This window comes from Crotalus tigris, unplaced genomic scaffold (assembly GCF_016545835.1).
Source record: "Crotalus tigris isolate CLP2741 ecotype Arizona unplaced genomic scaffold, ASM1654583v1 scf7180000020347.5012614909:4044961, whole genome shotgun sequence".
Taxonomy (NCBI): domain Eukaryota; kingdom Metazoa; phylum Chordata; class Lepidosauria; order Squamata; family Viperidae; genus Crotalus; species Crotalus tigris.
In genome coordinates, this window is record NW_024097978.1 from 1,045,690 (window position 1) to 1,069,040 (window position 23,351).

Genomic DNA, 23,351 nt, shown 5'->3' on the forward strand with positions numbered 1-23,351 from the left:
TGGCTACTGTGTCATTTTCCAGATTTGCTGGCATACAGTAGCTTGGATAGAACCTTTACTGATCCTTCTTCTATTACATGTCATATTTCAGTTGTATTCCGATTTGACCTTCCATCTTGGTAATGAACAAAGTGCTAATCTAACTTCAGCTTGTAGAATTAGAGGTTCTTGTAAATATTTTATAAGATTTCTTGAAAGTTGTACGGTGTTTCAATATATTCCTTCCAACTTAGTTCCATCTCCCTTCAATGAGATATTTATAATTTGCTCATTTCCCAAATGAACGAAAGAATTTTATGTACAACTACTATTGGTGGATAAAGACCCTAAAACAATTTTTGCTATTATAATTGCAGTGTGTAGAACATATGCTTTGCTAATAGCAATCTGCAACTAAGTGCAATCACAGGATTTTTTTATCTCATGTGTTCCGAGTTTGTAACTTCTACTATTACTACTATTACAGAAGCTTCATCATTCTAATATAATAGTAAGGTTTCAGAAGGGAAAAAACTGACAACTCTAACCAAAAAAAGAAGGGGCATTCAAAGAAAAGGAATATGAAGAAGGCTTTTCAAGGTTACTGACCCCAAACCACTAATTTCTGCAGATGGGTAACCTGCTTGCTGCAGTGTTATTCTTGGATGCTCTTGGAGTTTTTTTTTTTAATATGCAGAGGTAGAATGTGAGATTTCTTGTGCTAGGATCAGTGGCACAGGGCCTTGAAATATTTTTGGGAGAAGTCAATGTAATAAGTTACTTTTTCTGTTTTCCACTCTACATCTTCCTCAGAAATTGATGGATGTTTACGATTAGTGATTTTGGTAATGGCAGAAAAGAAACTGGAGAATTTTGAAGAGACTTGGAGAAGGTATTTAACCTGGATAAAGGAATTTGACTTTTATCCAGACAACGACTGGATTCTCAGATCATGTTAAACCATGGTTTACTGAATGAAACACATTTGGTTGAGTTTACACAAAACATTAATTGAAAACCCAAACCCACATACTTAACATATAGTACCTATCAGTCTCCACAGTTTATGTGATATTTATTCCATCCCATTCCCTTTAAATCTGGCCAAGACAGATTAGACTGGACAACCAGAGATTATTAAAATTGGAAGGTCATGACATGCAGACTGGATGGCATGCTATGTTATGGGACGAGAAACATGAAGTTCACCAGTACTTCTGGAGGCACTACATCAAACAAGCGTTAATAGATGTATGGACCAAAATCCGGCAACGGAATTATAGACAAGTTCCCAACTGGATTTCAACATTAGAAGTGTATATACACCCAAGGTTTATCCAGTTAGGGAATGTGATAACTTATAAAAACATATTAGACGAGAGAGGAGAATTAAAATCGAGGAAAAATCTTCAAGATGCAGGGATAGAATTAGAATGGTGGGCATACCTCCAACTACAAGCAAGATATAGGAAAGACAAAAAAGAGTGGGTTATAAAAATAGAACCAACAGAACTAGACAAAATATTATTAGGGCCCGAGGATAAAATGATTAAAAAAATATATCACTTTCTTTTAGATCAGGCAATGTATGAAGAACAGGTCAAGGAGACTATGCTAATTTGGAGTAGGGATTTTGGTTTCAATATCGATCTGCATATTTGGCAAGAATTGTGGGAAAGAAATAGGAAACTCATTCTAGCTACCTCATACAAGGAAAATCTCTACAAGATGTTTTATAGATGGCACTTCCCACCCGTAAGGCTAGCCAAAATGGGTCAAAATATCTCACCTTTATGCTGGAAATGTAAAACAGCAATAGGATCATATTACCATATGTGGTGGGAATGCCCAAAGGCTTGTGAGTATTGGAATAGGATACGAAGATGGCTGAAAGATATATTAATGTTGGACTTAGAGTTAAAACCTAAACTTTTCCTGTTGGGAATGACCATGGAGAAATACAATAATGGAACAATCTATTTGCTGTTACATGTCTTGACTAGAGCTAGGCTAGCATTCACACAAAAATGGAAGAGCAAAAAAATTCCCACAGAGGAAGAGACACTATATAAAATATTACAATGTGCGGAAATGGACAGGCTCACAATGGTATTGAAAGACAAATGTAGATCAGTTTATTTCAAAACCTTGGATAAATTTTACCGCTGGAAGGATTCGAGGAGGACGGTTGGGATTATAGGCTAGTGTTAAGATAAAAATATATGTAATTTTAGAATAAGTATTGTATATAAAATTTAGATGTATATTCAGAGATGAAGAACCGATTGTAAAATGTGGAATAATTTGATAAGAATGTATATGTTGGAATGTCACGTTATATCCAATTTTTTAAATTGTATTATAAATAAAATTTTGACAAAAAAAATCTGGCCAAGACAGCTTGACTAAGATCCCTTACTACAGTATGTCCCAAAGTACCTTGGATGGGAGGGAAATTTAGATGAGAAATAGAGTCAGCCCAAGATCACTGAGAGAACAAAGAACAGTCATTGAACACAGAAACTCTAATTTTCAAGGAGCAATATTTGATTTTTGCTGATGTCAACAGTAATCTGCTACTTTCAGATTTCAGTCTGTGTTGCCCATTTCCTAACTTGGATCTTTTCCCTACTGTTCAAACATACAATACACACAGGGCACCAGCCTAGCAGAGGCTGAATTAGGGCTACTTCTTACTTCCAAGTAATCCATTGCTGGCTTCTGGTATTATCCAGAGATATTTTTCTGTAATTTTCCACAGATTTTTATAGACAAGTGAGGGGAGGGAGGAAATTCTCTCTTCAGATTGCTTACTATAGCTTTTTTCTCCCTTTAGCAACTGCTTCTGCCATCTGGCTACAAAATTCTGTAACTACAGCTGTCTTTTTCACATTTCCGATTGCTGCCATTTTGTAAGTATGCTTTATTAATTAAATTTATTAGAACATAGAAAATAGAATAATAGAATTGGAAGGAAACTTGGAGGTCTTCTAATCCAACCCCTTGCTTGAGCAGGAGACCTATACCATTTCAGAGAAATGGTTGTCCAGTCTCTTTTTGAAAGCCTCTAACGATGGAGCACCCACGACTTCTGAAGGCAAGCTATTCCATTGATTGCTTTCACCATTAGGAAATTTCTTCTTAGTTCTAGGTTGCTTCTCTCCTTAATTTCCATCCATTGTTTCCTTGTCTTTCCTTCTGTTACTTGGAAAATAGTTTGACACCCCTTCCCCCTTGTCTTTATAGGAGCCCTGAAATATTGGAACACTGCTATGTCTCCCCTAGTCCTTCTTTTCATTAGACTAGACATAGTCAATCCTGTAACCATTCTTTGTATGTTTTCGCCTCCAGCCCCCTAATCATTTTTGTTGTTCTTCTCTGCTCTCTTTCCAGAGTCTCAACATCTTTTTTTTATGTTGTGGTTACCAGAACTGGATGCAGTATTCCAGGTTTGGTCTTACTAAGGCTTTACAAAGCTGTATAAGAACTTTATGTGATCTTGATTCTATCCCTGTTAACACAGGGGATTGCATTGGCTTTTTTGGCTGCTGTCGCATACCACCTGGCCACCTGACTCTACTGCACCTGACTCTACTACAGGTTGGTGTACAATATTAATCAATTTATATAAATCATTACAAGAAGTATTGCCATTTTCCTCCCTCCCACCACTTGTCTATATAAATCTGTGAAAAATTAAGAAAAATCTCTCTGGAAAGGACCAGAAGCCAATGAATTACTTGGAAGTAAGAAGTGGCCCTAGTTCAGCCTTTCCTAAAATGGTGCCCTATCTGTACTGTATGTTTGAACAATAGACTTTAGGTTTATTATGTAAATCTTGCATTTATTTATTTACTTATTTATGAGACTTATATACCGCTTTAAATGCAAGCACTCTCTAAGCGGTGTACACCAGTAAGCAGTGTATATATATATTTACATTGCCCCCAACAATCTGGGTCCTCATTTTACCTACCTTGGAAGGATGGAAGGCTGAGTCAACCTTGAGCCGGTGAGATTTGAACCGCTGACCTGCTGAACACAGTCAGCTAAAGTGGCCTGCAGTACTGCACTCTAACTGCTGCGCCACCTCGGCTCTTTTTGTATTAGGTTTGGGGGGATTTTTGTGTGTGCTTTTGAGTCAGTGTTTCACTCCTGGTGACTGCCAGGAAAAGTCTCTGAAGTTTTCTTGGTAAGATTTTGGAAGTGTTTTTCTCTTGCCTGCTTCCCAGGGCTGAAGAGTCGTAGTGGTGCAGTGGTTAGAATGCAGGATTGGAGGCTAACTCTGCTCACAGCCTGGAGTTTGATCTTGATCAACTCAAAGTTGGCTCAGTCTTTCATCCTTCCAAGGTTGGTAAAATGAGGAGCCAGATTGTTGGGGGCAATATACTGACTCTGCAAACCACATAGAGAGTGCTATAAAGGACTATGAAGCATATATATAAATATTCAAGTGCTATTGCTATTGAAGGCCCAAGGATACTCAGTTGACTTCCTATCTTATCTGGGATTACAGTAAATTATTACAACCTGTGAAGTATTTATAATTTGTAGACTGTAAAATTTTAGATTACTTGTAATTTATTAAGCTATCACTATAATATATTATAGAAACATGATGTCATGTTGTCATTTTATCTTACCTACTTTTATCTCATACTACTTTTGTGCTGTAAGTCCCCAACTGGCAGAAAGAACTAGCAGTGTGCCTACAAACCAATTTAAAATCATACATATACATTGATATGATACAATCTTATTTGAGAGAATACTTTTCAATTTTACAATGTAGAATGGGGCTGTTGTTATTCCATGTCACATTTCTTTAATATTTTTCATATCTTTTGAGTTCCTTTTAGCAAACAAGCCTCTTAAAACTAATTTTCTATCAGTCTTCCCCCCAGCATTATTTTCCCCACTTGTATTTTTAATTGTACTTAAACCATAAATCAAACAATGCAGATCAATGAATTATGACAGTTCTGAAAACAGCTCAGTGAACTACATGAAGTGAACTACATAGCACCCCACTCAAAGAAGCCATGAGTGCCATGTCAACATGTTTAAGAAACATGACATTTTTAAACAGATCCATATGTTGTGCTAAGAGATGCAGTCCCCAGTATCCAAGATTGTACACTCAAATTAGGGAGGAAAATAGTTGCTAATTACAGCAACCTCTGCCTTCTGGAAATGCCTCTGGATTTTTAGAAAACATCAATATTCAGTGATGTATAGAAAATTTATAAAAGATTTGCAGAATTTTGATAATCTATTACTTATGTCTTGGAAAAATACATAGAAAGGTCTTGGAACCAATTCAGAGAAATTTATCTTTTGAAAATGAAGCAGACTGTATTAAGCCTTAATTTTACAGTAACTGTAACTGAAATGTAAAGAAATGAAAGCCACTCCAATATTCTTATGCTGGTTTCCAAACAAAAAAAGTGTTGGGGCTTAGAAGCCATATTGCCTTGCCTTTTAGCAAATCCAAACAGAAACTGAAGTGAAACTGAGCTCCATTTCTGATGGGGAACAAATAGCATGAAACTTTCCTTACTACCTTTATTAATATGGGAAGAGATGAGATGGGCAGGAAAGGTGTTGGGCTGATCTATTTGTCCTCCAATGTGCATAAAGGTTTACATCACATTTAGAAAAAAAATGACTACCAAGAGATGTCTATTGTCAATTTCTCAATCACTTTAGGTGGCACTAAAAATTGCTCATCAATCATCTCCTCAGTTTAAATAGCATTTATTCTTGCATCTTACTAAGAATACAGCAATGAACAATTGAGCCCTAGAAGAAAATAGAAAGAGGAATAAATGAAGTATCTGTTTTGTTTTGTTTTCTATTACTAGAATCACCCAACTGCTTTAATTAAGAATGCAGTTGCCCGTGAACCTCCCTATCAGCTTCTTGGATTTGCTTTTCTGTCAGAATCACAGCTTTGTACTTCTCATCAAAAAGTTTCTCGTTGGCTTCCGAGTGCAAGTCATTAAAAAAAATGGTCCTGAGATGCTCTGGCAGGTACTGAAACTCTTCATTGTTGATGTCTGAATCCTGCATTCTAGAGTGCAACACCCACCAGCGCCCCCAGAAGCCTACATCGAGGACCCGGCTGGGAAAATCAGTCCACCGTGGCTTTAGATACTTGCAGTGTGCTTGATAGAGGTCTGCTCCAACGTCGTAAGGCGCCTCGTAGAGGACGGAGAAAAACACGAGGTTCTGGACGCGCAGTTGGCCTCGGTTTCGGAGCACCGTCAGCCGCTGGGTATGCTTTTCCGAGCTGCTGCTGCGTGTCCAGGGCGAGAGGAGGAGGAGAATCCCTGAGGCTTCCAGGAGGCTGGAGCCGAATGAGGCTTCACTGGGATTGCGGAGGCTGCAGCTCACTGCTCCAGCCAGCAGTGACAGGTAGAGCCCTGCTTTCACTGGCCGCTGCCGGATGCCTTGGGCGACTTCTCGGCAGGCTTCAGCATAGTCGTGCAGGAGACTCTTCCACCATAAGGCTGAGGAGGAAGAAAAGATCACGTTAAGAGGAGCGGGAAAGAAAGATGGGGGGGGGAGGAGAAGGAGCAGGCGCGCCGCAAGCAGCCTCCCTCCCCGGCCTGCGAGGGGCAAAGCGGACTCGGCTACCTAGGCGGCCGGCGCGGAGACGCCCCCCAAAGCTCGGCTTCTTCTCCCCCGTCTCTCCGGGATTCGGAGGGCCCGTCATGTCCCCTCGTCCTGATATGCGACTGACCACCAAAACAGTAACTAAGAGGAAGTCAGAGCTGGGAAGGAAGGGGCAGCGTATCACATGGTTGCTGTCCGTTCTCCCTCCCGAAAGGCAAAAGCTGCCACGAGGGACCAGCTTCGACACAGTTTTACGGCCGCAGCTATTTATAAATGTTCATAAACAGGAAAATACTCTGCCACCAAAGAATCAGGCGCGGAATGCAAGGCTTCTAACAAGGCCCGCCTTCCCCCGCTTCCGGTGGCCACAACTGGGGCAGGGGAAGGATAATCTAGGCGGCCCGTGACGAAACCGCGGCGGCCTCCTAGCGCAACCGGTAGAGGAGGAGTCTCCTCGGCTACTCGAAGGAAGCGCCAGATCTTTCTCGTTATCGATAGGCCTTCCGCGGCTTGGCGGTGGGCTGGGCCTTCCTCTCCTTCCCGTCCCCTCCACGTAGTGAGGTTGAGCAAGTCCTGTGAACGACGTAGAACCGTGGAATAAACGGGACGGTTTCGCAAGCGAGGTGGCTAGAGTGTGGCCCTAGGCGTCTCTGAGCATCTGCAGAGTGCCTTTCCACAGTCGGTAAGCAGCGCCTGACATCCTCTGCCCATCCTTCCATCTCTCCCAGGTGATGTGCGTGAGAGCAGGGTAGGGCAAGCCTGGTGTGTCGTGGGAGTAGCAGTTGAGAGAGCCGCCTGGCGTTTCTGTGGATGAGGGAAGAAAGAACCGACTGGCTGAAGGGTGTCTTCTGCCCCATTCCCCAAGCTGCCTTTCATAGTCATGTCTTCTCTGAAAAGCTGTCTCTTTCCCTTTGTAGGTACTCTGGGCTCATAATGGCTGCTTCAGATGAGCTCAAATTTCATGGTGAGTATTTTCTCACCATTTAAACAGATATGGACACCCAGGCAGGCAATGTTTTCCTTTCGATAGGTTTTGTGTTTGAGATGCTGCCATCCCAGAGCATCCAGTTAGTAAACATAGACTTTGATTTGCGATCACAATTGAGTCCAACATTTCCATTGCTAAGCAAGGTACTTGTTGAATTTTGCCTCATTTTACTACTTTTTTTGCCACAGTTGTTAAGCAAATCATGTGGTTAAGCAAATCTGGTTTTCCCCATTGATATTGCTTGTTGGAAGCCAGTTAGGAAGGTTACAAATGATGATCACATGACCCTAGGACAGTGCAACTGTCTTAAATACTTGCCAAGCACCCTAATTTTGATCATGTGACTTTGAGAATTGTGAAAAAGGGAGATAAGTCACTTTTTTTTTAGTGCTGTTGTAACTTCAATCACTAAATGAATGGTTGTAATACAAGGACTACCTGTAAAGATTTTTTTGCCTAGCTTCTGAGGACCTGCCTGCTGTTAAGGACTGAAGCAGCAACAATGGCAACAGATTTATATACTGCTCTATAGTGCTTTATAGGACTCTCTGAGCAGTTTATAATGTCAGTATATTGCCCCTAACAGCCAGACTCCTCATTTTACAGACCTTGGAAGGGTGGAATGCTGATTCAACCTCAAGTTCTTTAGGATCAAACTCCAGGCTATGGGCAGAGTTAGCCTGCATTACTGCATTCTAATCACTGCACTTCCAGGGCTCTGTAAAAAGAGCTGTATAACTACAGAATTTAGTGGAACTAAAAATACATACTAGACTAAATTAAAGTACAGAGAAAGCTGCAGTCTTAAACCTATTGAGTATTCTCTGAATATGAAATACAGTACTTTAGTGAACAATTCTTATTATGTTTGTGTATTTTCCATGTCATACTCTTCAGCTGCAGTATATTCTGATTTTTCTGAATATATAAAGAATAATAAATTGAGTAGAGCTTAAAGGGAAATACAACTGTTGTGAATAATATGCATGAATAAAATGTTCCTGTTCCTGTAAATATAAATGTAACTCTTTCCCCCCACTAGGTTTGACAAATACTGAGTCATATATGTATGTTGTGCATGTTTGGGCAGGCTTTTAATTTCTAAGTCTTACATTTAGACAAGAGAAAGAAAACCCAAACTTGGTGGATACCTTTTCTTCTTTGGGCATCATTGATATTTCTGAGATTTCTCCAACAATCTCTGAGGAAAGATCTTCTAATTTCCTATTTTTTTTCCTGAAAATCCATGTTCTTTGCAAAAGCTCAATTTTTTTCTGCCTTTTATCACATGCTTTTTAAATACTTAAAATTGTTTTTAATTTAGTACAGCACTAGCACAGTTTCCTAAGTTTAGAAAGTGCTGGTGCAGATGGTCTTTGAACGCCAGACTGAAGTTTGATTTGAGTCAATTGGATATTTTCTCTGCAGAATTTAATGAAGCCATAGATTTGCTGGCTGGGAATGCTGATGCTACTACTCCTAGCATTAGTGAGAGGCAAAGCCACACAACTCTCAACATGTCTTCCAGCTGTAATGAGGATTATGAGCCAGATGAAGAGGATGACAAAACTGAGGTGAATTTGGGGGAGATAGAGGAAGATGCATCAATTTAGTCTAGGGATGTTTTGACATAAATTGGGAAATATAGTACACATGAGAGAAATAGATAATAGGATATCAGTAAAAGTTTTGATTACCAGAGTGTGGTAGACATACTTATTTATTGCAGAAAATATGTTTCCCAATATGTGACAGAGGAACTTAGAAATGTATCTGTTTTATATATTTGCTAAATTTATGTTTTTCCAAAAATTTAAGGTGGTATATGCAGAATTTAATTTTCTATGCAATAACATTCCTGCACAATATGTAAAGTTGGGCTGAAGGATAACTAGTCCAAAGTTATTTGTTTTGCTTCCATAAGTGAGGATGGACTGGAACTGAGATAACCAGGCCTTAGCCCAACACTCTAACCACTGGTTATCTATCAGGTAAATTATCTTACCTCCCCTGACCACTATGAATTTTGACCTCAATATTCAATATACATTTAATATGATGCCTGTTTTACCCCAATGTGAAAGAATAGGAAAATTTGCACCTTAATTTCTGACACATCCCTACTTTTTCACTGTAACTGATGATTTTTATTCAACTGTTTATAATATTTAATTATGCCCACAAGTCCACTCCTAATCCTTTGGGATGCCTCTTCCCTTACAGGAAATGTGTGCAGTTTGTAGGTCCTTTGAGATTTTCATGCAACCTTCTCACACCACCCTCAATACCACTGGAGGTATTTAGTTTTTGAGATCAGACTGTCTAATGAGTAAAACTAGTTACCTAGCCAGCAAATAGATCACTTTAGCTAAAGAAAACAAAATTGATAAAGAATATATCCAGCATTTGAAATAATTTAAGTTTTATAAGTGTAAACTATGAACTTACTCCAAATAATATCTTGGGAAGAAGAAAGATGCATAACTTAACTCAGTGCTTACCTGGATCTTCAGAAGCTGGTGAGAAGACTATATGTTGCTTACCATTTTAGTGGAACATCAAACTATGAATAATATGTGCAAAAAATACAATGTTTTTGAAAAGTGTGATCTTGCAAACTCTGTGTTTTAAGCATAAATCAACATACATTCTGAGACCAAGATTCAAGGGAGCCTTTCTACTTTGGCTATAGTATTTCTTGACAAATTGACATTAAAGTTCCAAAAAGGAATTGTTTAATTTGGAATTCATGCATCAAATTGGGTGTAAAATTAACTCTGTTAGCAAACTAACATGAACAGGGCAGAAATAATAATTTAATTTACAAAAATAGAAAAATTAGCAAACTGAACCACAATACAGGGATCAATGTAACAATGGTGAATTCATTGTTCCTATCTGATACCAAACCTCTGAAACTAGTCAGGATGGGCAATGTTTGAGGGTCTAGACTTCAGGCCGCCATATGACCTTTAATCCCCTAAAGATGCTTATGATTTCCAATTTGGCAGTTTTCTTAAAAGCTGTGGAAGGGTTTTAAATGAGAGAACAGAGGTAAGCCCAATTTTTGGCTCTTTGGGAAGCAGTTAAGGTGTTTAAGGGCAGGGATTAAGAAAATTCACAAAATGCAGATTCTGGGTGCTGAATTTTAGCAGAATTTTGGAGAGGGTGCTGCTTCACATATCCTGCAGGTAGAACTATTTATTCTAGCTTCTATTTATATTTGTTGGGTCACTTCCTGTGCAGCCCAGTACCTGAATAAAAGGGAGGTCCACACAGTCAGTGGGAAGGTTAATAAGATGGGACCTTCCGAAGTCCAGTGGGGAGGCTGTTTCAAAGGATTGGGGCCGCCATGGATTCCCCATTTCTCCAATGGATTCTTTTTTTTCTTCAGTCTGTTCTCACTATACTTCATTTCCCATCCTTGATCATCTTTATTCTTTCTCGCTCTCAGAATTTTAGATTAATAACGAAAAAGTATATGTATAATAAAAGTATTAACGTATTATCGACATTAATATTCATTAGAACAGTGGATTATTACTTTTGTTTTATGTTTTGTGAAATATAACAAAATATAATAAATGGGGGAAAATACAAGTGATGGTTCAATCAAAAAGGAGACAAATATGTAAATGTAATTAAGGTGAAAAAACTGAGTGGGGAAAAGTCCCATATGTTAGAACCAGCTCATCCTTTAGCATTTTAAAGGCATCTGTAATTTTAACAAATGTTCTCTTCATCCAGATTGTGAATAAAAGTATTGAAGAATAGAGGACCAGGACTGATTTGTGCAATATCCCACTCAATGCTTCTCCAGTTTAATAAAAAGCCACTTGACAGAATTGGTTTTCACAGCCTGGGACTGATCCTTACACTGTCAGTTACTGGCCTAGCCAAGCAGAATACTTGCCAATTACAGTGCACTGTTGGTTCCTGGTCAGTTATCTCAATGCTCATTAAATCACACCTTGAGCTCTGCAGTGGAGCTGTATTTGAAAAGCTTTGGGAAATTTCAGTAGATGTTGACCTGCCTCCTGACCCGATCATTTCTATCTTGAAATAACTGCTTTTTATGTTGTAACTATTTGATATTATGGATATTGTATATTAGAATTGTACTTTACCTTTATAATTTTTAATGTCAGTATAAAATATATCCCTTTTCTCTCCTGGACATGAAGAAAGCAGTAATTTCCATTTTCATTCTTGCAGCTCTTGAGCTTCCAGAAGAAGCATTCCAGTTTCTGGACGTTTGAATATTACCAGGCCTTCTTTAATGTTGACACATACCAGGTACTAGAATCCATGGGGCCATGTATTAAAGGCAAATCCAAAAAGCAAATTCTGAAAGCAGTTCTAATATGTGCCAAAATTACTTCTTGAAAGTTTTTTGTTTAGAGTAATCTAAACTCCAGAATTCAGGAAATAGAATTTAAACATGGCAATCATTTAAATATTCTTTTAATTACATAATTCCTTAACCTAGTGAGTTTTGAGCAGAATCAATGTTGCACTGGTTCAGAATTTTTATTGCTAGACCCTAAAAGAATGAAACACTGAATGAACACTAAACACTGAAGCTATTGGGCTGCGGATAGGCAGTTTTAAAAGTTTTCTAAGCAAGCATTATGGGATCAATTTGATGAAATAAATATTCTGGTGAAAACTAGCCTTTTGCTTTGCACCATGCCATTTTTAATATAAGAATAGCAAGACAAGAAGTTTTTGTAAGCATCCTGGCACCAACAAGTTGGGCGTCCCAACAGTTATAGAGCATTCAGGAATTAAATTGCTGAGGCATGATCTTTTTCTATTTATCAGGTATTGGACAGAATAAAAGGCTCCCTACTTCCGCTACCAGGGAAAAACTTTGTATGGCATCACTTGCAGAACAATCCTGACCTCTATGGTGAGTCCAAGAGAAATTCCTACTCCAAAAATATATTCTTTATTTCAAAGGCTAGAAACTGTAAGAGACATAGAACAAAGGTAGTTTCTTGCTTTACCTTCACAGATGCAAGAAATCTGCAGAAAGCCTCACGTTGCTAATTTTCCATTTACACTGTCAAATGCACACAAGGCATGTAGCAGTCCTTGGTTTTCAGCCCATTATAGCAGACCTGGGAAAGGCCATGCAGGATTTCTGCATTCACAAGGAGCTATAGTAGGCTGAAGCACTATGGTTAGTTTTCTTTATTTCAAGGATGATTCTGTTTCCCACAAGATCTCAAATTCTGTGCTGAGATACATGCCTCATTCTTAAAGTGCTGCTGGGTTTTCAACATTTTAGCTAAAGTGCCATTTTTCCTTCTCCTTATCCCTGATAATGGAAATGTACCGTATTTTCCGGCGTATAAGACGACTTTCTAAACCATGAAAATCTTCTCAAAAGTTGGGGGTCGTCTTATATGCCCAGTCGTCTTATACGCCGGAAAATATGATACATCAAAGCAAGCTCCCCCGTATCCTGCGCCCATGCTCCTCACCCCTTGGCGCGGGGATTGGCTGTCCAGATGAGAGTTTAAGAGTCCCACGCAGCCAAATAGCTCTAGAAAAGTGTCCCTTCGAGAAACAGCCAGGAGGAAGGGGCGAGGTTGGAGTGTTGGCGGACCACTGGCGGGAGAGGAGTGCTGGCGGAGAGCCAGCTGAGTAAGAATGCCTGTGTTGGGTCAGCGCCGGGGGCTTCCCTTGCTGCCGAAGTGCTGCTCAGCGCTCGCAGAAGGCCAGCAATTTCGCAGAAGCGTCCACCCCCCAGGCGGGGATCCTGCCCCTCCCAGTCTAGGGCGGTGGAGGGAGGCGGTGTGAATGGGGCTTTTCCTCCCCTGGGGAAACATCCCCGCCACCAGCCTCTGCTCGGGTGGCTGGCAGGAGCAGCTGGTAGGAGCCGGCATCTGCGCAGAGGGTGCCGCTTCCTCGAGGTTGACCACACCCGGTGCCGTCACGCTGAGCGCCAGAAGCCCTGGGACCTCGACGGACGGACGCTCAGCGTTTCCTCTTCCGTGCTCGGCCGCTTCTTTGGCAACCTGCCACCGTGGCTGGTGCTCTTGCTGCGCAGATGACAGAGCAATCCGCCCACAGTCTGGCAGGCGCCTCTACTGACGGACTTTAGGATGCGCTGCTTTGCCAGCCCCACCCGGCATGGGCAGCCTTGGGGGTCGGGCAAGTGGGAGTAGAGGGTGTTTTCAGATCCATTTGGAGGAAATGGATCCAAAGTCTCTACCTGTTGGACAGCTGGGCTTGGCTAGCGCCGCGACCCGCTTTCCTCCCCCCTCCCGCTATCCTTTAGTCCTCCTCATATACTGCAAAGCTTCACAAGTGCACCCCCACGCTTATTATGGGATGTTACCCAGCTACATTTGTCTTCAGCAGATCAGGAACAAGCGATAAAATAGAATGAAATGCTAATGTGTTTAGGACTTACATTACTTTTATTAGAAAGTTAAAGTACCCATCTTTTCCGGCATATAAGATGACTTGCTAAAACCATGAAAATCTTCTCAAAAGTTGGGGTCATCTTATACGCCCAGTTGTCTTATACGCCGGAAAATACGGTAACTTTAGTGCTTTTAGTCATATCTGTCCCCAAACCCTATTTTCCATTAAATTAAGAAAGATGGTAAAATCTACTGCTACCCAATTGTTTTGTTATATTATAAAAATAGCTTTCCTGTTTCTATTGTGCTGATAAGACACCTTTTCCTTATGAGACTCCTCATACTTTTGTTATTTTCTATGGCTCTTTTGCCCCTCATAGGACCCTTCTGGATCTGTGCCACATTGATATTCACATTAGCCATCAGTGGTAACTTATCTTACTTCCTGGAAAAAAGAGGGAGCTCCTCCATCCACTACAGCCCTCAATTCCACAAAGGTGAGATTTTGATGCGGGAGTGCTTCCTGGAACTTCAGTTCTGAGGATAGTATACTACTGGTTGAATTATATTGCTAATCATTTTTCTGTATATAGTTTATATACAGAAACACATAAATTTATATGCCACCCATCTTACTGTGAAGTGACTATGGTTGGTGGAAGTATAGCCATATCAAGAATAAGCAAGATAAATATGTGGAAAAAAATTATTTTTGTTGCCTGCTGAGCATTTTGATACACAGCAATAGCACTTAGACTTATGTACTGCTCCATAGTACTTTACAGCACTCTCTGAGTGGTTTACAACATCAGCATATTGCCCTCAACAATCTGGTCCTCATTTTACCTACTTGGAAGGCTGAGCCGCTCAGGATCAACCTCCTGACAGTAGGCAGAGTTAGCCTTTTAACCACTGAGCTACCATGGCTCCTGATTCATACATACTGATGAATATTTCTCGTTTGGCCATGAGAAGTAAAGAACTATTTCCTTGTCTTGTATTTAAAATGTGCAGATGAAGAACATTATTAAAAATATAGAAATCCTGGCTCCCAGCTTTTATTTAATTGCTTTAGAATTGAGACAAATGCATATATTGTTTACTTACCAGTACTGAGAATCAGTTTGCCCAGAAACCAGAAGACTGAGTTTGTCTTAGGCATGAAAACTGTCTGGTGCGTTTGGACCAGGCGTTATCTCTCAGACCAGCCCACTTCACAGGGCGGTGTGGGAAAAATAGGAGGCAGGAATATTAGGCACTTTTGCCATCTTGAATTATACGTAAAGGTGGGGGAAAAAAATCAAAATTGTAATAAAGGACTATTTTACAGATTATTATAAAACGTAATTAGCTTATTCTTTGAATTCCTATTCCATTCTCTTTCTAGAAATGATGGAAGGCTGTTTCAGTTTTAGTTCTTGCTAGGGAATGGTGCTTTTAATACAGTTTTCTTCTTCCACAGTGACTATTGCAGGGATAGTTATCTATTGCTATGCCTGGCTGGTACCCTTAGTTCTGTGGGGCTATCTACAATGGCGAAAGGGAGCCCATGTCACCAGTGATGTGTATACCTTCCTGGAAATGGTGTGCATTTATGGCTACTCACTCTTTGTGTACATTCCTACTGCGGTAAGTTGTCAGGCATTTGGCAAATTTATCATTCTTCTCTGTAGAATATATTCTTGCAAGGAATCGCCATGGGGGGGGGGAAAGATGAATTCTTTTTCAAGGCAACCTTAAGAATTTGACAATGATTCACTGTTATCTTCCTTCACAGGTTCTGTGGCTAATCCCTATCCCATGGCTGCAGTGGCTCCTGATCATACTTGCAATAGGGTTGTCAGGCTCAGTTCTGGTCCTTACTTTTTGGCCAGTTATCCGTTCAGATTGCAAGCCAGCTGCTTGTGCTGTAATGGCCATTATTGTTTCTCTTCATATCCTCCTAGCTATTGGATGCAAGGTATGTATCTTCTGTACTGCACTAGTGTATTTCAGTTGCTGAAAGAAACAGACAGTTGGAGAATAAGCATGTTTAGGGTTGTTTTTTGAACCTAGATTAACATATTTTGTGAAAGAGTTTGATTTGTATATGTTTCAGTTAGGATTTATAATTTTTTTTCTGCATAATCACCCTTTTTCTGTGGACTGTGTTAGATTCAGTCTTCTTAATTGGGCCAAATGCATTATCTGCAACATGTGTCTCTAAGTAGAAAATAAAGATTAAATGCTTTCAAAGTGTGTAGTTATAGGTGTGTGTATGTGCATGCATGTGTTGTTGCAAATTGCAGAGTGTAAGATGTTAAAAGCACTGAACATCTTTGAACATTGTCTCAGTCATCCAGATCATAGTTATCCCAAAGATGCTTTTTTACAAGGCCACTGGCCTGTTTTTTCTTTGAAGATGTTTCACTTCTCATCCAAGAAGCTTCTTCAGCTCTGACTGGATGGTGGGGAATGGAAGGATTTATATTCCTTGCAGACAGCTGGTCATTTGCCTTCTTTTAGAGAGTTGCCGATATCACCTGGAAGTTTATCTGTGTCATCAGGGTCACCTGAGTGGTGCAAATGATGTGGAGCCTTCTTGGAACTGTTGAAAGTACTGTGTTGTAGATTGAAGACAGATGATGTCGTATCCCTCTGTTGAGACGGCTGTTCAGTTTTGACAGAGATGGCCTCTTTGACCCCTCTTTCAAACCAGTGGTCCTCTCTGTCCAAAATGTGAACTTTGCTGTCTTCGAAAGAGTGGCCTTTGTCTTTTAAACGCAGATGGACTACTAAATCTTGTCCTGATGGGTTTGTTCTCCTATATTGTGCCATGCATATATGAAGTGGTTGTTTTGTTTCCCCAATGTACAGATCTGCACATGGCTCACTTCACTGTACTGTATATACCACGTTGCTGTTTGTGTTTGGGTGTTTGATCCTTGAGTCAGACAAGCTTTTGCCTTAGTGCAGGGGTGTCACTCAGTTTCATTGACGGCTGCATCAGCATTGTGGTTTCCCTCGGGGTGTGTGTGTGTGGCCAGGGTGGGTGCAGCCTACTGGGTGGGTCTGACCAGCTCTACATCATTCGCATCAAAGGTGCCTGTGGGGGCCTGGGCAGGAGTGGGACAGATCTGAGGGTCTCTGGCAGAAGGGGGTGGGACCAGGGCAAGTGCCAAGGCATGGTCCATTGGAGGAGCCTCACTGTTCCTCTCAGGCCATGTGGGGGGGGGGCTGGATGGTGGTGCGGGCTGCCCAGAGTCCTGGGCAGCAGAGGTCAAATGCCCAGCCTGGCCCTCGAGCACCGTGGCACCAAGCCCAGCCCCACTTCCTCAAGGGGGGGGGGCAGCTGCACTCGTCTCCTCCTCAAGGCTGCTGCTGCTGTGCTTGCTCTCCTTAGCCAGGTTGCTCATGATGGGTATGAGGGCAAAGAGGGAGACCCATTCCCTCTCCATGGGAGGAGACCTGGCTTTGTATCCAAAGCTTCCTTAACAATAGGATGGGAGACCCCTAGGATAGGCCAGGAGGAGGGGGCAAGGGGATGTGAAAGGGCAGCAGGGCAGGACTAAGGCAGGCAGGACTTCCCTCAGACCCTCCCTCTCCTCCTGATGAGGGAGGGAGAAAAACAGGGAAGAAACGCAGCTGAGGTGTCACCCTTCGTGAGGAATGAAGAAATGTACCATCTCCTGGAAGTGGCCAGCACATGGCCCTCACCTACTTTACATATCTGGCTTGGTGGGCTCTGGGGGAAGGGATGCCATGAGCAGCGTGAGAGTCAACATTGCCTGTGCAACAATGGGGCGCTTTCCTCACACCGCCAAGAGACTGAACCGGGCGGCGCGAATCCAAAAATAAGCATGATGCCGCCCAGCCCCGTTTCGGCAGGCAGTGGGGCGCTCTCCTCACAGCGCCGAGAGATTGAGCCGGGCGGTGCGAAGCTTGTCAGCTTTTCATCTTGCTGCCTGCTGAAACTGGGCAGGCTGGGGGCTAGGCAGCATTGCACTTCTCATCAGATTCACGCCACCTGGCTCAGCTCTTGGTGCTGTGAGGAGAGCGCCCCACTGCCTGCCGAAACCCCTCCCCCAGAGCCCATCAAGCCAGATATGTGAAGTAGGCAAGGGCCATTTGCTGGCCACTTCCAGGCAATGGTGCATTTCTTCATTCCTCACAAAGGGTGACACCTCCTCAGCATGCACCCAGGGGGCGGGGCCGACACAGCAGGGGCTGGTTCCTCGCTGTTTCCAGATGGCCTTGTGGAGCTAACACTGAATGCGTTTCAGCATAGATGGCCACCACAAAATTGTACATTGGCTCCCGGCTGTCCAGGGCCAAGGCAGCGGGGGCTGTTCCCTCGCTTTCAGGATGGCTTCGTGGGCTACATGAAACCACTTTGCAGGCCGCTTCTGGCCCGCAGGCCTTGTGTTTGACATGTCTGCCTTAGTGTATTCTTGGGTTTGAAGTGTGCATGTATGTTGTGTTGACTGAAGATCCAGCTGAGCTTGTCCAATATTTCTGCAACATATGGAATGTTTATTGTTTTCTTCTTTGTTATGGAGGAGCTGCTGCTGGGTCTTTTTTGGGATTTTATGAAAGCCCACTTGGGATAGCCACAAGTTCCTATCTTTGCTGGTAGGCAGGCCTTCAGCTCAGTGGTGTAGGGTTCTGATTACTCCCATTTTGTGCTCCAATGGGTGGCGAGAATCAAAATGTAAATATTGATTTGTGTGTTTGTGTGTGTGTGTGTGTGGGGGGGGGTTTCTGTAAACTTCAGTGTTAAGGCTTCTGTCTTCCTTAATGTATACTGCACAGACCAGGAAGGCTAGATTATTTTCCTTAACATCTTCCCATGTGAATTTGATGTATTTGTCCACTGAGTTGTTTGGTGAATGCTTCCAATTCCTGTGTTTTGATCTTGACCCAAGTATCGTCCACATACTTATAAGAGTGAATGGGTGGAATTCCTGTGAAGGAATTTAGGGTGTTGGTTTCTACCTCTTCCTTGTAGAGACTGGCCACAATGGGGGACACAGGTGAACCCACGGCGTAACCATGTTTTTGTCTGTAGAAAACAGAGCTGAAGAAGCTTCTTGGATGAGAAGCGAAACGTCTTTAAAGAAAAAGCAAAGTCCAGTTGCCTCATGAAAAAGCATCTTTGGGCTTTGAACATTGTGTTACTCATCAAACTATCCTGAAGGGTAAGGGTTGGGGTAGAGAGAAGAATAAGTGAATAGTATCTGTGAAGTATCTGGAATAAAAAAGCTGCTCTGTTTACTCCTTGAACATTTTAAGAAATTGGGTAAGGACAGTCATGATGATGAAATCCATGTTATTGGTTGGGGGAAGGCAGAGTCCTATTTGATTCCTGCTTCAACCAATTTAATCTTGTCTTTTTGAAGCTCTATTTCTTTCAGAAACCAAGCATCACATCTTCTACTCCTGTTGCTTACACAACAGCAACTCAACAGCAGAAGCATACACCCTCATTTACTGCAGCAGAGGGAAAAGGAAACTGATAATACCCTACACTAGACTGTGAAAAATATGTAGTGGCATCAGGTATTTTAATTCAAGTATTACTATCCCTTTTACTTATCCATATTAATGGAAATGCAGAATCACAACATTGTTGGAAAGGTTTGACCTCTGGATCTCTCCCCAATATTTGTGCTATTGAACTGCTTCTTTTACAGACGTCGATCTCGAATATCCAGTATCAGGGAAGAGAAACACCCGCTCAAGAGACATAAAAACAATGACCTGGAAGAGGATCCTCCCAGTGGGGCAAGCAAAGTCATGCACTGCCATTTCAACATTCTTTCTTTTGCTGCTGCCAGCCAGAGCACACCAGCAGTTGGTCTGATTTAGGAAGCAGCTCACCCTGGAAGCCACTTGTGAGGCCTGGCAATTCTAAGCATTCAGAGCTGCTTTGGTTGATGCAGCTGCCATTTGCTCTGCTGTAGCAGGGTGGCCTATTACAATAGGACAGGAGAGTTGGGCTGCATGAAGGGTTTGTCTCTTACATCTATTTCAGCTAAATCCTAGGTCATTTAAAGAATTACTTAAAGTTAATTTCTTTGGCATGCAAGGCTAATTTGAATTACACTATCATCTCTAGAAAGTACATTAGCTTTTTCTTAACTTCCTACATTAATATAAAGCAGATCTTTGCAGGAATGCCTGTTAAAAAGCCAGTACTTCTGCTGTACCCAGGACTTGTCTGAGTGTGACTTGTGATCACGTCAAAGGTAGCCACAAAAAGCTTAACGGGCAACAAGTTAATAATTTCCTAAGCTTTCCTTAACTATGACTAGAAGAGAGAAACGGGCAGCTCTTTAGCAATTTAAGGAAAGTCAAATCATTTGAGGAGCACTTCAAGTGCTGTGAATGCACTTCTATCAACTGTGCTTCAAAACAGGATTGTCCAGTGAATATGTGAATAAAAATAAACCTTCAAGCTGTTTCATCTAAACGTGGGATTGGGAAACCAGCCACTACAAACAGATCTTCAAAACCCTCCCAATTTTATTCAATAGTCACAAAATCATTGATTAGCCAGACCCAACAATTGGCTTTATAGACTCACAATTCAGCCACTATGAAGGCTCTCCCTCTCCAAAATGGTCCCACCGCCTCCCTCCAATTCAGCCACTATTGGGACCCAAAGAACATTGCCTTAAGTAAACCACTTCTCTCTTCCATAAAATAGTTGCTTGTCAAGTCCTTTTGGAAACATTGACTTGAGGCTCTTCAGAAGGAAAAAAAGGGTTACAAAATACACATAAAAGTACTACAAAGGGACCCCATAACAATTGCCAATCTATTTAGAGTCTCCTGGTGGCTACTGCGGGAAGCAAACAAGTCTAGTACTAAACCAGTTGGCACCCACTTCAGCCCAGGAGGAGGGAGGGGCTAATGATAGCTGCTGCCACACCTTAAGAACGGACCAGAAAATGGGATTAGGTTTAAAATGAGCAACAGGAAATTGATACACAAACCATTTTCAGCCAGCAACAATATTTTTGGTACATTTGTGTTTTAAATTTTTAACCCTTTGATGCTACATCAATATTCCCAAGAGACAGGCAATCATCAGACCTGCTGATAAGATGCTTGTGGCACATAAAACAATCTTTTTTCATCTCTGATGTTTTTCACATGGCCCAAGACTTACAGCAGTAAGATGCTGGAGCTTTTCTGAAAGCCAAGAAGTTGATACGTCTTTTGTCTTTCCTCCTAAGTCTTAATAATGCAACAAACACTAGTCCAGGGACTAGGATGCCTAAAAAATCGACATGGATATGCTGCTGGATTTTTACCTATGCCGTTCTACAGCCATCTGCAGCCCCTTTTTTTAAAATACTGGGAGTAGCGATAAATGATCAAGTTTCTATTGGTGGGCTGCCTAGAGCATGTTAGAGACCCTATGGCAGTTCAGATCTACAGCCTGTGCCTAACGCCAATCAGTCATGGCAGACTGAAGAACGATACTATTACTGACATGATTGGTTGTAACACAGCACAGGAACTCGGTCGTGGTTGAGCAAGTTGAAATTTCCAACATTTCATGAAAATTGTATGCAAGTCCGCTATTAAGCCAGTGGGTTTTTGTCTTCTATTGTGTAATGATTAGACCATCTCTGGGTAACTTACTGGAGGGCAGAAGAAATCCAGAGAATTGACTGCCAACTGTTTAGATACAGTGGGGAGGTGGACGGGGAGGTGGAACTTTTTCTTCATTTGGTTTCCTGATGCTGTCAGTTCAGGGATGAGGGTTTCTTAGCTCCCATAATGCATTGTGTTGGTGGTGATAGACATCGGGGATGCCATAGAAATGGCTGGTCCCCCCATAGTGAATTGACTGTTGACTGGGTAATGAGCAGTTGAAGTTCCTCCACTCTGACCACTAGACGAGCCTGTAGCAAGAGAGAAAAGCATTCAGCTGGATAGCAGAAGAAATTCTAGTTTTCAGCAAAAAAAGTCTAAGCACAACTAGCCACCTATTTTCTAAAAGTGGATCCAGATCCATTCCTGATCTAGCAAATTTTAATTTAAAATCAAAACATCAGATTTTGTAATATAACTGGCAAAATGTAGTTTTAATGCCATGGGAGGGTAGGGTAAGAAATAATAAAGAGGAGATCTGCTGTTTTGGAGTTCCATCTATAAGGAAGAGCTTGCTGCCTCTTGCATGGAGAAGACTACAAAATGCCAATGATTCAACTGCTCAATTCTAGTCCACGTTATGCACCAAAGATAGCAGGCTCTTGCTCCTGAAAACTCAAGCCAGAATAAAACAGTCAATAACCATAGTGCCCCCAAACCTGCCTTGATGCAAACTGGTCTGATGGCAAAATGAACTAGAATTTATTCCATTTAGAATTTTATCTAGCTTTGTTTCAATTTCAGGGATAATGTCAGTTTCAAAATGTACTGTAAAAGTATTTGCCCCTTCTCAAACCCAACATGCTACCTACTACTTTTCTCAGCCAAAGTGTTCAAAATCCTACAGAGGAGAAGAGAGCACGCAGGGCCATTTTCCCCTCAGTTCCAAAAAAGCCCAAGGGCAGGTTTACCTTGGACAATCCCTGTGCTCATGATGGATCCCATCCGGGAATGGGTGTGATTGACAATCCCAGTGTTGGCTGCTTGGAAAAAAGAAAAATACTCAGACAGGCCTAATCTCTACACGGGGCTACTTCACCTTTAACATGTTTCCATCATCTGCAAATATACACATTACAGATGTCTCACCCATCTCTAGCCCAAAAACAGGCCATGTGCAAAAGGTCTAACCTCTTACTCTGCATCTGATTAACAACTCAGCGAGTTACCATAAACGAGAATGGAAGTTGGGAATTGAGAATTCTTTCTCCTGCATTTACCTGAAGATCAAGCACAAGCCATTTCTCACAGGATAAAAGGGAAGGGTCAACTGGAATGTTGAATTTTAGAAATCTAAAGCTGGGCTGACTATGACTGACATTAATCTCTCCCGAGCCTCTCTGGATACACCACATTTCCAGCTTGGCATAAGATGTAGTTGCAATATTATAAACTACTGTGACAAAGAAGACACAGTCTTGATAGAATTATGTGGGGAGAAGCAGATTGGATTTGGAGGGTTAGGGAGCAGGAATGTCCTATCCCAAGGGTGTTCCAGAATATATAGCCTTACTTATTCTGACTCCAAAAGTAGCAGTTACAATTTGTTCCTAAGAAAATACTTCACTAGAACACAGGTGGCTGTGGGGCTGATCCTAACCATCAACAATAGGTATCTCCTGGGAAATTAGCTCAAATATAAAGTTTCCCTTAAAAAACATTTCATTTCATCTGATACAAAGCTAATTTCAGCAAGTTTGAGATGTGCAAATCTTTTCATGTTTCCACCCTGTAACCAACAACCC

At 41.6% G+C, this 23,351-nt stretch overlaps 3 protein-coding genes across 7 annotated transcripts in view; 1 reads left to right on the top strand and 2 right to left on the bottom strand.

Moving 5' to 3' along the window:
* Nucleotides 1-5,719: 5,719 nt before the first annotated feature.
* Nucleotides 5,720-6,950, bottom strand: TIMM29 (translocase of inner mitochondrial membrane 29). The gene is made up of 2 exons (XM_039366594.1): nt 6,619-6,950; nt 5,720-6,491 (listed from the first exon to the last, which is right to left on the bottom strand). The coding sequence occupies exons 1-2, from the start codon at nt 6,695-6,697 to the stop codon at nt 5,863-5,865; spliced, it is 708 nt and encodes a 235-aa protein (XP_039222528.1). The 5' UTR covers nt 6,698-6,950; the 3' UTR covers nt 5,720-5,862.
* A 174-nt stretch (nt 6,951-7,124) lies between these two features.
* The window catches only part of YIPF2 (Yip1 domain family member 2), a 34,773-nt gene continuing 18,546 nt past the window's right edge, over nt 7,125-23,351 (top strand). The window contains exons 1-10 of one of the 3 annotated variants that reach the window (XM_039366591.1): nt 7,125-7,279; nt 7,515-7,561; nt 9,014-9,159; nt 11,801-11,881; nt 12,410-12,497; nt 14,343-14,459; nt 15,425-15,591; nt 15,740-15,922; nt 19,341-19,500; nt 19,635-20,398. In XM_039366591.1, the coding sequence (XP_039222525.1) occupies nt 7,531-7,561; nt 9,014-9,159; nt 11,801-11,881; nt 12,410-12,497; nt 14,343-14,459; nt 15,425-15,591; nt 15,740-15,922; nt 19,341-19,457 (930 nt within the window). In that variant the 5' untranslated portion in view covers nt 7,125-7,279; nt 7,515-7,530 and the 3' untranslated portion in view covers nt 19,458-19,500; nt 19,635-20,398. Of the gene's footprint in view, nt 7,280-7,514; nt 7,562-9,013; nt 9,160-11,800; nt 11,882-12,409; nt 12,498-14,342; nt 14,460-15,424; nt 15,592-15,739; nt 15,923-19,340; nt 19,501-19,634; nt 20,399-23,351 lie in introns of those variants that run through there. The other 2 variants (XM_039366592.1, XM_039366593.1) reach the window with 2 other exon arrangements.
* The window catches only part of CARM1 (coactivator associated arginine methyltransferase 1), a 154,815-nt gene continuing 151,912 nt past the window's right edge, over nt 20,449-23,351 (bottom strand). For 2 of the 3 annotated variants that reach the window (XM_039366589.1, XM_039366588.1), the window contains exons 15-16: nt 22,518-22,586; nt 20,449-21,857 (exon numbers count right to left, since the gene is read on the bottom strand). In XM_039366589.1, the coding sequence (XP_039222523.1) occupies nt 21,721-21,857; nt 22,518-22,586 (206 nt within the window). In that variant the 3' untranslated portion in view covers nt 20,449-21,720. The remainder of the gene's footprint in view (nt 21,858-22,517; nt 22,587-23,351) is intronic. The other variant, XM_039366590.1, reaches the window with a different exon arrangement.